This window comes from Olea europaea, chromosome 18, assembly GCF_002742605.1.
Source record: "Olea europaea var. sylvestris chromosome 18, O_europaea_v1, whole genome shotgun sequence".
NCBI lineage: Eukaryota > Viridiplantae > Streptophyta > Magnoliopsida > Lamiales > Oleaceae > Olea > Olea europaea.
The window spans coordinates 22,602,893-22,615,897 of record NC_036254.1 but is presented as its reverse complement, the minus strand read 5'-3'; the positions used below and the strand labels follow the sequence as shown (position 1 = coordinate 22,615,897).

Below are 13,005 nucleotides of genomic sequence, written 5' to 3'. Positions count from 1 at the left end.
CAGCATGTGTTGGAATGTGATATGGGCCCCATGTATCACAATGAATCAAATCAAAAGTATCAATAGACAAATGATTATTTGAAACAAATGAAAGCCTCATTTGTTTAGCTAAAGGACAAATAGAACAACGGGTTACAACATCATCCTTTTGTCTATTACAAGCAAACTTTAATTGATCTTTTAACAAGTTCAACTTCTGAAATGACAAATGACCAATCCTATGGTGCCAAATTCGATTGGTTACATTATTGACTACAGAATAAGAAGAAGGATTAACATTTTTGGGAAGGTAAACTGAATCAGAATTGACATCAATGACATAAAGGTCTGCAGTCCTTTTATCCTTGCCAATCATCTTCAATGTGTGCAAATCCTGAATAATACATGAATCAGTGAGAAACTTGATGCATAAAGATGACTTCCTAGTTAAAGAACTGAATGATAGCAGATTGAACTTGAATTAAGGGACAAATAAAACATCATCCAGTACTAAATCGGTGGAAATTTTTACACTCCCAATAGATTTCACAGGAATCTTTATATGATTTGGTAGTGTAACATGTGCATTCTTAATATGATTCCTTGTACGAAGAGTTGATCGATTAGAACATATGTAGCTTGTAGTGCTTGAATCCACTACCCAGCATCTAGATGAATATTGAGTGTTGGATTTACAGAAATTGAGAAGCATCTGACACATTAGCAGGGTTAGCATCCATTTTTGTGTCCATCTTTGTAGCCTTGAGATGAGTACTCAGAATACTTATCAGATGTTGATATTGAACACGATTGAGTGTCTGCATAAAACTTCCAACATCTCCTTTTGTTTGATCCATGGCCAGTTCAGGAACTTGATGTTCAGAAACTTGGTAAACCACAACACAGTTGACCTGATTACTTGATCCAGTTTGATTGTTCAATCCAAGCTTTTGTCTAAGCTTATATCTCTGAGGATAACCATGTAGTTTACATAATTTATCAAACCACATGGCCTGTGTATCTACAGTAAGTGCAAACGGGTCTTTCCTTCTGAAATCTGTTGTAATGTTGTCCCGTGCCAGCCTTTCTAGTCTCATTCTGAACTTGGAAGGCCATGGAATCAGTGGTTCCAAATATATTAGTTATCACATTAACTTTTATTTGATGTTCTTCTTGAGAAACAAGTGCAAAAACTTTATTAATGGGAGGAATGGGATGCATTAGTAGTAGTTGACCTTGAACTTGAGCAAATGACTCGTGCAGCCTCACTAGAAAGGACATAACATACTCTATTTGATGATGTTTAGCAAGCTTCTTATTGCCTCCACACACACATTTTTCATGGGAACATATAGATCTGTAGTTACTAAGTTCCTACCAAATTATTTTCAGCTTAGTGAAATAGGAATTTACAGATGATTGTCCTTGTGTATGATTCATCAACTCTCGCCTTAGTTGGAATATACGTGGGCCATTCCTCTGTTGATAACGTTCCTTTAGATCTATCCAAATCTCATATGCAAATTCAGAGTATATAACACTCGTAGAAATTTCCTTGGACACAGAATTGAGAATCCAAAACAAAATGATATTGCTGCTGCTGATCCATGAATTGAGTAACTCCTGACCATTTTCAGGTCACAAAAATGGATCCATTGATGAATCCTAATTTATTCTTCACTGAGAGTGTGATCATCATCGATTGACTCCAAGATGCATAGTTGTCTTCAGTCAATTGCTGCGAAACAAGAACAGGACCTGGTTTATCGGAATGGGGAAGGAAATGTGGACTGGTTCCATCATTGATTGCTGAATTACTTGCCAATGATGAAGAATTATTCGATGATGGATTTGAAGGATCTGAAGCCATATTGAAGAAGAAATCTGTGAAATGGAGGGAATTATTCATTCAAATCTAGTTGTATCACAACCATTGCATAAATAGAGTTTGGGTGCTAGCTAACTAATTGACGGCTCACTAACAGCTATAGAACTAACTTTTTAACTAACTGATTTACAAATTGCAACTAACCAGCTAACTCACTAGTCTTCTAATAACATGCATCAAAGATTGCCCATAATGTAACATCTGAATGGGTTATCCCATAATTTTTACATTTCTGAAACCTACACCTACCTGGTTTGTGACATGACAAGAATAAGCCCTGTGGTCTAATTTTCGTGTCTTATTGATTTTAATTTTTTGGAGAACTGGAATCAGGCCCTTGAAATTCAGATGCATGAAATATAACTCAAAACTTGGCAGATTATTTCCATTTACAATTCTGAGATGCCAAACATAAGGCAAGTTTTTTGAAAAAGTGAGATAATATTACATTCTCTGGTTCCTGATTATCACTTGAGCTTGGGAGGGAACTTGACATTAGATCAGTTTGCAAGAAAGGCAAACTCGTCTATGGATTCATTTGCTTAAGATGGCTGTACAGGGAAATCAACTGGAAAAATGAAGAGAAGAGCTAAAAGTTTTAGAGGCGATACTGATTGGTTTCAGCAAATGAAACCATAGATGAGGACTTTCTTGTAGACTGATCTTCTGTCGATATAAATGGCCTTTCCATAGGACCGACCCAATTTACTAGCAAGATTTAATATTGTAGGAGTATTTTTTTCTGCAGAGATATCTCTGTATCGCGGATGATGCCTTGAAACTTAAGTTCCTCATCATCAATATTTGATCAACATCTGGGAATTTAATCCACTTCTTGGTGCACTTCAAGTTCCAGTCTCCATTACATCGACAAATGATCATCAACTCTATATTAGTTTGTGTGATAAATTGGATAGGAGTTAGCATTACTAATTTTTGTAATGCATTTAGGTAAAATAACAATCTGGTTGATTCGTTGGGATATTGAATTGCATCATCTGTTTTGTTGCAATGACTTCCATTCCCTGGAGGAATTTTGAACAAATCAAATGCTCACGTTACTTTGGTGACTCTTGCCACCCTCAACCAAGAGCATGGACATGCTGTGACTTTTAACAATCCATGATCTGGTTAGTTTCGTTTAATCCTAAATTATAATCATTATACCTGAAATTTGAATTCCTTTTGAAATAGGTGGCATCTATTCACTACACCAAACAGAAAATTATTCAGTATTTTTCATTTAAAACAATAAGTTAGTTGGAATTAATTGTCAAACCAGGAAACCAACGACTCACCAAGCAAACCAGAGATCTTATAACTCGGTTTTTCAGTGGTCAATAGTTAGGTCAGGTATAATAAGGTATTAGATGTAAAATAAATGGAGCGTGCTATGTTTATATTCAGGTGGGCCCCACCCATGTGAGTGGGGGACACCATTATGTACAATTTTTTATGTACAACAAGAATTATCCAAAATAAAATGTGCCCTCTCAAGATTATTTTACGTTCATGTGCGATCAAACTAGGCTTTGATAGCAAGGCTCTATAGTCGCCATGGCACCATAATGGCTTGGTCGTCTCTACATACCTTACATGTGTAAATAATTTAGTGTTACGAAACACGTTCATTGATCTCTTCTGTAATGTTGAGGGTCCGTTTCTCGTAATTATTATGTCTATATAAATTAGGTATTAATGTTACATTTACTGCTTAACTAATATAATTATTTTCAACTTGAGTGATTATATTTTTGACAGTTGAATGTAGTAGATCGAGACTCTAGTCGATGGACTTGCTAATTAATTTAAGTTCAATGTGTACACTATATTTATTTTATCATGTGCTTCTAACTTTTCTTGTTTAAGGATTGAACCCAAACACCATGTTAGATGATTACTTTTATTTTTCTAAGAACATTTTTTGTGTAAGTTAATTACAAGATATATTTAATAACATAATAAATCAAGTTTGAGTAATGTTATTCATAGTCGGTAATTGCGGTAGTCGCTCTACGTGGCATCCTACATGGCTGTTTATGGTTTCATGAATTAATTTGATAATTTTTTTCTTGCCACATATATCAAATCATTAATCGTCAGATGTGTGCCACGTAGGGCGACTGCAATAGTGATTGACTACAAATAGTATTATTCATCAAGTTTAGGATTAAAGAAAGTCGAAGGGTGGCTTCTTTGCATTGGGTTATTATTCTAGAAGTTAATGTGTAGGGGTTTTAATTTTTAATTTATATTTTTTTTTTTTTTTTTTTTTTTTTTTTTTTTTTTTGACAGTTCTATTTGCAGGTTGGGTCTTAATAGCAATAATATGCCTCTTCTCGAAAGGCAGCTCTTGAGACTTAAATTTAACTAAGTGGAACACTGGTGTTGACCCGATTGATATTTAAGAAATTGAATATTGTTAAAGTGTTTAAATAAATGGAAATGAATTAGGAGCTTTGGGCACATTGAATTCGTGGATGGTTAGGAACATCTCCATTTACCATTCAAAAGGTGAATTGCCAAGACTCGAGGTAAGTAACCCTCTTCCTATCTTCATGCGTACGTTACATTGTAAAATGTATAATTGTGTTAATATTATTATATTAACATGATATTTGACTATTACGTTTTATGCCATTAATTTTTTTCATGACATTCATGCATGTCAATATCAAGAAAAAATGATCTTATTGGCTAAATAATAGTTCTCCCCTATAATCTTATTGGTTAGGCTATATGTTAAAATGAGCTCACAATATTAATGTTAAAGTTTTCAACAAAAATGGAAAAAAAAATTATTTTAAGGTAATTCATATATATATCGAAAGAATGCATCATATGCATGAAGTTTGTTTATTGGGCGTTAGCTCAATCCACATTATTCCCCCTCATTTTTCAAATAATGAAAGCTAGATAATTCATGATGACAACTTGTGACGAGACAAAATTGTCTTTTGTTTTTATTAAATATAGAGTATTCTAAAATTCTTTTCATGAATAAAAGTCATTAATGTTTATTATGTTAAAGAAATTTTTTTTTATATATTTATGATTTTAAAATAATTAAATGATAATACTTTTAAATTTAGGGAATCTAAATTTGGGATGTTACATCTATCTGCACTGGGATTGCCAATGACATCAGAAATTCATTATTGACATTTTCATAGTTTCCATCGACATTTGTACGATTTCTCACCTATGAATCACATTATCAAATTTGTCCATTATGTTATAGAATAACATAAATTTATAATAACAAAAAATGGAAATATGTTAATTAAATACATGGCAATAGTGAATGCTTTTAACCCATAGATGCTTTGGTACTTCACTATTTATCATCAAAATCAAATCTATTTCAACCATATATCGGTGTTTTCTTTCAAACAACCTATTTATTTAGTTCAGGCTCCCAAGACGGGCCTCTTGTCCTAGGGCCACATCTATCTAATTGATTGAGAACTCATATTTTCGTTAATAGAATATAAAAGTGCTACTAATACAACTAGCAACTATACAATAAACAAACGTTATTTAACTTCAGTACCCTCCGTCAAGCATAATTAGGATGAATCTCTACTAAGCTTGTCACGAGAATCTACTAAAGAAGTTTATTATAAAAAGATATTACTTGTAAATATTGTTTGGAAGACTTTTCCTCTGATCGCCCAAGTTTTTTTGACATATAACCTCCGCCTTTAATATTCTTCACATTTTATTTAGAGGCACATCTGAATCCTAGAGAGAGTAGAGAGAGAGAGCAACAAAATTGCATATTATTATGACCTCAAAATTGGAAAAAAAAAAAAAAAGTCAATTGGAGAAATAATTGAAGTAGAAAGTTTCTATCTAAATACTTTACAATTCTGTACGATTTTAAGTTCAACCGTAAAGGTATTAAATGGGGCAAGCCTATTCTCTCGGCTAGACTTGTTCAATTGAAGCATAACTCAACTTGTTCCACGATTTACTTGCAACTTATTATTATTATTATTTACTGAAACTGACATGTTTCATTGTGACGCGTCAATAAACTTGAGAGTCAACTCGGAACTTGCACAAATAATCAACTCCAGTGGAACGAACCAACCCTTGACACCCATTTAAGTATAAGATATTTATATAATGGGAAGAGAACAAATGAAAAAGGGTAGGACCGACCTTGAATTCCTAGTGATTAGAGAACCATCTCTTCCACCTTTATGAATTGCCAACTTTTCTCTCTAAAGTAAAAAGTAAAATTAAAACTTTTAATTGAATACAAAGTAGCCAACAATCAACCATTGAATCCATCGTCATTTTCTTAGTGACTTCCTCTTTTCAAGATCCCATAAACTTTTTATTCTATCAATTTAATAATTTATTCATAATTTTTGGTTGTATTCTCAAATTGTGATTTCTATATTTCTTATTAGAGGTTATTGGGATGGTCAAACATATATTTCTTTATAGTCCCCTCTCTAACTATTCTTTAATGATATTTATAATTGTGATGGTCGAGAAATCTCAAAAAATAGTTAGACTCATGTTTACACCTTCACCAAGACAAATACTACAACTATATATGGTGCGGGGGTGATAATAATAGTACTTAGGATCCATTTGGCTGACTTGAAAAGTCACAATCGGCTTCTCAAAATTATAAGCTATTTTGAATATATTTGAATAATTATATGAAAGTGTTTTGTCTAAATTTTAATTAAAAGAGCCTTCATATAGACATTAAAATTGACATAAAATAATAGGATCTTGTTATATGTACATAAAAATTTACATAATAGATTATATAATACCAGATGATATTTTACCACATGCCAGTTTAGAACACAATCAATTTTTTCATCCAATATTTTCCTTCCATATCATATTATGTAATCAGTTATGTATTTTTTTTTTTTATGTAAAGTAGCAAAATTCGTTTATAATACTCTTCTATAAATATGAAAACCCTTCCAAACGGATCCTTTAAACCAATGGGATCTGCTTAGCTGTACACTTTTACAGTCCCCTCACAATGAGGGAGTCCATAAATTTAATATTCATGTGAGCCCCTTCAACATGTGAGGGGACTGTACACTATAGCATGTGTACAAATAGCTTTTCCCTAAACCAATAGTGATACTCCCACAAATCCCAATCTATAATTATATTATGGTTTTATTAATTGAAAGAGAGAGTTTTGCTTAGAGCTGCAAAAAATTTGAAGGCACCGTTCCAGCAATTGCGGCACCTTGTCACCTTCTTTAATAACTAGTTTAATTGTCATAAGTTGACTGCGGCCCTTCTTTATTCCGGCGCTGAATTCGGGTTGCCTGCTGGCCCCAATTAATATTTGAACCGAAAAATTTAAATGAGCCTATAAGAAATTATGTTCTTCTCGGGAAAAAATAAATAAATAATAATAATAAAAATAAAATCGTATTAGGTTAATCGTTTGAAAATGAGTAGTTCAAGTAAAATTAAACTTTAATTTAATCTTGGTACTTGGGATCCTAAAAATGAAGACATTGTAAACTCTAATTGAATAATATAGATAGAGTCATACTCATTTATTATTTGATATTAAGTAATTTAGTCAAAAGTTACTTGTGACATTTTTGTACATATTTGAATAATTTTTTTAGAAGGTCGTCTGACTAGAAAAATTATTAGAAAAAAATTACATTGATTCGTCTAGAAGCAAATTTCAAATTTCAATCAACTTTTTTTTTAAATGCTATAGTCGAACACATACTTAGATCTATTGTCGACCACTATTTCATCCTTTAATCTCCTCGATACATTGTTTTTAGGAGAAAATATAAATCTAGCTTTTGGCCTTCATTTATGTAGTGAAATAATGCATTTGATAAATAATCCATAAGTACATGCATGATTCATGCTCAATTATAGGTCCAATTCAATACCATCTAGATTTGTGGCCACTTGCTTCGAAATTCATAAAAAGCGATTGAGTTAATGTCAATTTATTCTGCAGCCTCACCCCATAACAAAACAAAAAAGTTCCAATAACAAGTACCAATTCTTGTGTGGAATAAATTTGAAGAGACGTCAAATCAAAATCAATCATGTAGAAAAATCAAATGAATTCCATTCCTACTTTAAGTCAACAAAAAATGCTCCTTTCGTTTTTCATCCTTTATTTTTCCATTTACAAAATGTATCCCTTCAACATATAAATTCGGCATTGTCGTCGCCGCCGCCATCATCATAATGATATGATACGGGTAGTCATGGTATTGTCTGTGTACATAGCCACCGCCGTCAATGTCAAAATGGCATGATATGAGTGGTCTTAGTATCGTAACACGAAAGAAAAGAGGACTTGGACTTGTATCGAAAAACCTTGAGCAAATCACTCGACATTTGCCTAACTGCAACAGAACAATTGCTCTGCATAAGCAGCAAAATCTTGGCCATGCCATTGCTCTTTGTTACATATTCTTGTGCCTTTTTGTCCCCAAATAAACAGCACAAACTCCACAAAATTGTCACTGCGTGTTCACTTCCCACATTCGTTACTTTCAAAACCTTCTTCACAATTGCTTCTACACAAATTTCATTCCTACAAATCTCAACTCTCCCTTCTTTACAAGTTGATACCATTTCCAATAGTTTAAGCACTTTTTCCGTCAATGAAACGCTCAATTCTGATTCCGACAGCGCTTTTGCCAACACGCCTACGCCGCCATTGCGCACGATTTTAGCCCTGTTTCTCTTTGTCAATGATAAACAGATTAAACAGGACAAGGATGAATCCATGGCCTCTGGTTTACAATCCATACTGGCTATTAATCTTAGTAATTCTGAGTATATTTGATCATCTTCTGATATCAAATTTCTCACTTCCAAATACAAATTGGACGTGATTTCTAGAAGTTTGGCAATTGCAGTTCTTAATTCTGATCTCCCTTGTGAAAGTCCTATAATCATTGAAGATTTGAATTCTTTCCCGACATCAAATCGCGAAATCAAAGGGGAATTTGATCGTCCTTCTACCGAGTCAGCTTTTACTGGCTGTTGTAAGATTATGTTACATAACTGAACAAATTTCTCAAAAACTTCAAGATCTTTCACCAATTGTTTATTGCCAAAAGCAGCAATAAGCAACGGTAAAAGCCTATCGCCGCCGGCTGAGGCTAAGAGCTTGCCGTTTTCTTCCACATCCTTGGCGAATAAAATCAGCCTCGAAATTGTATAGATTTGGAAACTAGAATCCTTATCAGTATTCTGAAGCTCATTTTCCAGCTGGTTGATGAGTTCATGAACGTTGTCTTGAGTGATCGAGCTGGGTTGGTGAGTTGGCTGTATATTTCCAGGCCGAGTCCGGACCGAGCCAGACTCGGACCAGATCTTGATAAGCCGTTGTAGAGTATGGTTGGGGACAAGTTCCTTGGTCTGAAGCAGCTGCATGGTGGCGGGGCAGGTATTATTACCGCCGTCCAACCACCGCTGGATGCTGGTGCGGTCATACGTCACACCAGTGCACAGACTCACAGGGGATTCCATCACATCAAGAGAAATCGGACAGCGAAAATAACTAGGCACTGTTATGCACAAATCGTCCTTCACCATCTTCACAATCAAAACTATCAAACTCAGTGGTTGATTTCTAGGGAGATAAAGGAAGGAAGGAGTTTTAGAGAGAGAGAGAGAGAGAGAGAGAGAGTGATGAAGGACAAAAGTAGACTTTGGGCAAGTTGGGGGGTGAATGGAAGTTTGTTATGAAGAAGAAGAAATGACGTAAGCAGGGATTTTGTGAACGGATTATTTTGTGGAGTTTGGTCAATGGTCAATGCGACATTGTGTCTTGGTTCGATGGGCAACTCACTTAGGTGTTGCCGTTAGGTTCTCCACTTTCTTGTGTCCTTTACTCCCAACCAAACAATAAAATTTGACCCCACTCCACCCCCAAAAAAACCTACAAAACCCCCCTCTCCCCAATCATATTATGGGAGCGTTTGTTTCTCATTTTTGTAAAAATGAGATTGAGAATGAAAAATATAGTTATGAACTTGACGCAAGAGATAGAAATTCAAATTTGGTGACTTGATGTAATGGATAACGATCATATTTTTCATTTTAATCAGAATAGAATGAAAAATAAACGGGAGTTATATTTCTATTTTGAATACGAACAAAATTTACAAATGTTACATAACAAACATTTCATTTACTGTCATCTCAGCACCTATAAACTTGTTTGTACAAATTATCTATGAAAGTATCAATTCTATTCTATATTTGACCTTATTTCATACAATTTTTTTGTCTTATGAAAAAGTAATTAATAAAATTGAGTACGCATTTGAGCATCCATTTGAGTGTACTTCTATATTTTGTAGAATAAAATTCTTCAATTGATCAAAGCACTTCCAGAATGTTATCAAAACAATTTCAAAAGTAACTTTTTTGTTTCGAAAATAACTTTTACTTTTCAAAAGTCTTGTCAAATAGCCAGAGTTTCGCCATAATAGATTTATAATCTATTGAATGATTTAATGTGTGATGTAATATAAAAATGATAATGGAATTATTTTCGTATAAAGTTCCAAATTACGTAATAAAATAATTTTAATAAAAAAGAAAAAATTAAACGTAATTTAGTTAATTATTATTGGTCAACCATTGAGTGCCCTCATTTGGCGCGGTGGCTATGATTGTGGGTGATTGTACACGGAGGTAGGATTGGATTCTGTTTGAAACGAATGCGTATGATGGGGAAAAGAACGTGGGCAAATGGGCCCATTTAGCCAGTGGAGTAAAATGTGGGGCCCAATATCGGTTCTGTTGGTCGGCCCATGACATCATGGAATTTTCGGACACTCAAAAAGGGTAAACCACTTTTTTTTTTTTTGGTTTAAATCACTCAAATGTAGACCACTAATGGAGCTTATTTATTCTCCTAATTAACAAAAATTAAATAAAATTGTAGGGCCATTGGCACTATGTATTGGTAATTCCTCCACCATTACGTTATTGTCTTTTTTTTATATTATTTAATCACATATAAAATAGGATTTACAACTATTACATATTTATTCACTAGATGTTTCTATAAATTTATAGTTCAAGAACTTATAATTTCTTTCAAACAAGCATTAAATTTATATCTACGTGTTATATAAAAAGCAAATGTTTATTTTAAGATGGCACTTGAATTAAAACCTTTTATTTGTCGTTTAAATTCTCCAACTTATCAGTTGCGGCTCTGATTCTCATGCTCTGGTTAGTTTCTCCAATTTCTCCTAGCTAACCATCTTTGTTTTTTGATATCCTTTGATTACTATTGAAAGTGGAAGTTTAGAAGTGAGAATTCAAGCAGAGGCAAACCCACAATGGGTCCTAGTGGGTCACGTGACCCACCAACTTCCAGAAATTGATTGATTGATTTATATTATTTTTGGCTTTGAGTCCTCTTCAGCAAAACCCAGAAGAGACTCCAGTGCCCAAATGGAAAAATCGAAACCCATTCCTAGTTCCATTCCCTTGGAAAATCAAAACCCATTCTTCTTCTTCTTCTTCTTATATTGATGAACACTCTTCCACCGACATAGCATACTATAAATGCGTTTAGTTGTGTGTATTGTGTATGTTTTTTAAAAAATTGGTCCCATAGTGAATTCGTCCGTGATTGGTGATATCACAATTCAGGAACTGAGTTGGGCAAAGATTTTTGGACAGTCAACACATAGGTATTGAATTATTTGGCTGTCGTTCAGAGAATTGTGTATTGTATTGTGTATGTATTTATCATGTAAAAAGAAAGTGAGAGAACTGAGAGTGGAATTTTTTTTTTTTTTTACTTTTTTACAACATTTTTGCAATTTTGATTGTATCATGGACGGATCTAGGTTCGGACTACAAGTCCGACTATTTCGTAACAAACTGCTATGACATATAAAAAAATTAAATGTACACATAATTTTTTTTTACTTATTTTTATTTATTTATTTATTTTGGCCCAAAAAACTATTAAAGGGGTGTTTGAGCCACATTATTTTGGTAATAATATATTTTTGAATAGTGTATTGATGAGAAATGTGTGGTTAAAATATAAAGAAATTTTTTTTATTTGCATGTATTATTATTTTATTGAAGAATGTGTGATTGAAATGATGTCAAATCACTGTTTAAGAATACATTTTTTTTTGAAATAATGTGGCTCAAACATGCCCTAAGTGAGTTGAGGAGGGGACTAGGCTACACCCCAGCCCAATCTCCTTTACCGGGATTGTGCCCTACTAATTCAAAAGTTTTACGTCCCCCACTGTTATTCAAGGCAAAAAAGGTGGGAAGTTTAGAAGTGAGAATTCGAGGCAGAAGAGGCACTAAATCCTTTTTATTTTATTATTTTTGTTCTGAAGGAACAAAATAGCTATAATCGAATTTTCAAATAAAATCACACGTCACGGCCATTGCACACTCTTTAGTATTCACAAGCAAACAAAATGGTATGTTTGGGGACATAAGTACCAAGAAAAATTAGTTTAAGACTCAAGTGAACACATGAAAAGGTGGAGTACCCAAGTACAAATTTCCCTAAATCCTTATTTCCAACAACAGAAACTAAAGACTCAAAAACATTTTCCCTCCATTTTATATATATATATATATATATTGAATTATGTAGCAAAGAAAGGAGAAATATGATAAATGTTGCCTAGTCATTATGAATATTGATGGTTTTACTAAGTGGATAATGATGGATGTTTCCAAGTGATGTGATGTCCCTCTCACAATTATTTTCACTCATTGTAAACTTCGTTGCTTATTATTTGTCATTTTTTTTTTTTGTAAATCAATGAAGTGTATTCAAGGATTATAACAAAAGTAGATTGAGAATGATGTGAAAGATCCAAAATCAAGTATTTTAGTATATAATCACGATCTTCTGTGTTTTTTACGGCATTGCTTCTCAATATTTTGAATCATAATAAGTAGATTTACTTTGGAAGTATTGAGTTTTGCTTTTTCCAGGGGAGAAGAATTGTTCGGAAGTATTTTAAGAAATGGTAGAGATTCTCAAGCATATATAATGCACACGATAACACTTATATTCGCGTTTAATGACAAGGACCTACAATCTCGAATGATGTGCTTATTTCAAAGTATATGATAACAGTCAATTT

General features: G+C 33.4%; 1 protein-coding gene across 1 annotated transcript; it reads right to left on the bottom strand.

Moving 5' to 3' along the window:
* Nucleotides 1-7,860: 7,860 nt before the first annotated feature.
* On the bottom strand, nucleotides 7,861-9,762 carry LOC111367802 (U-box domain-containing protein 27-like). Its single transcript, XM_022988863.1, has one exon. The coding sequence runs from the start codon at nucleotides 9,446-9,448 to the stop codon at nucleotides 8,144-8,146; it is 1,305 nt and encodes a 434-aa protein (XP_022844631.1). The 5' UTR covers nucleotides 9,449-9,762; the 3' UTR covers nucleotides 7,861-8,143.
* Between the last annotated feature and the right edge of the window lie 3,243 nt (nucleotides 9,763-13,005).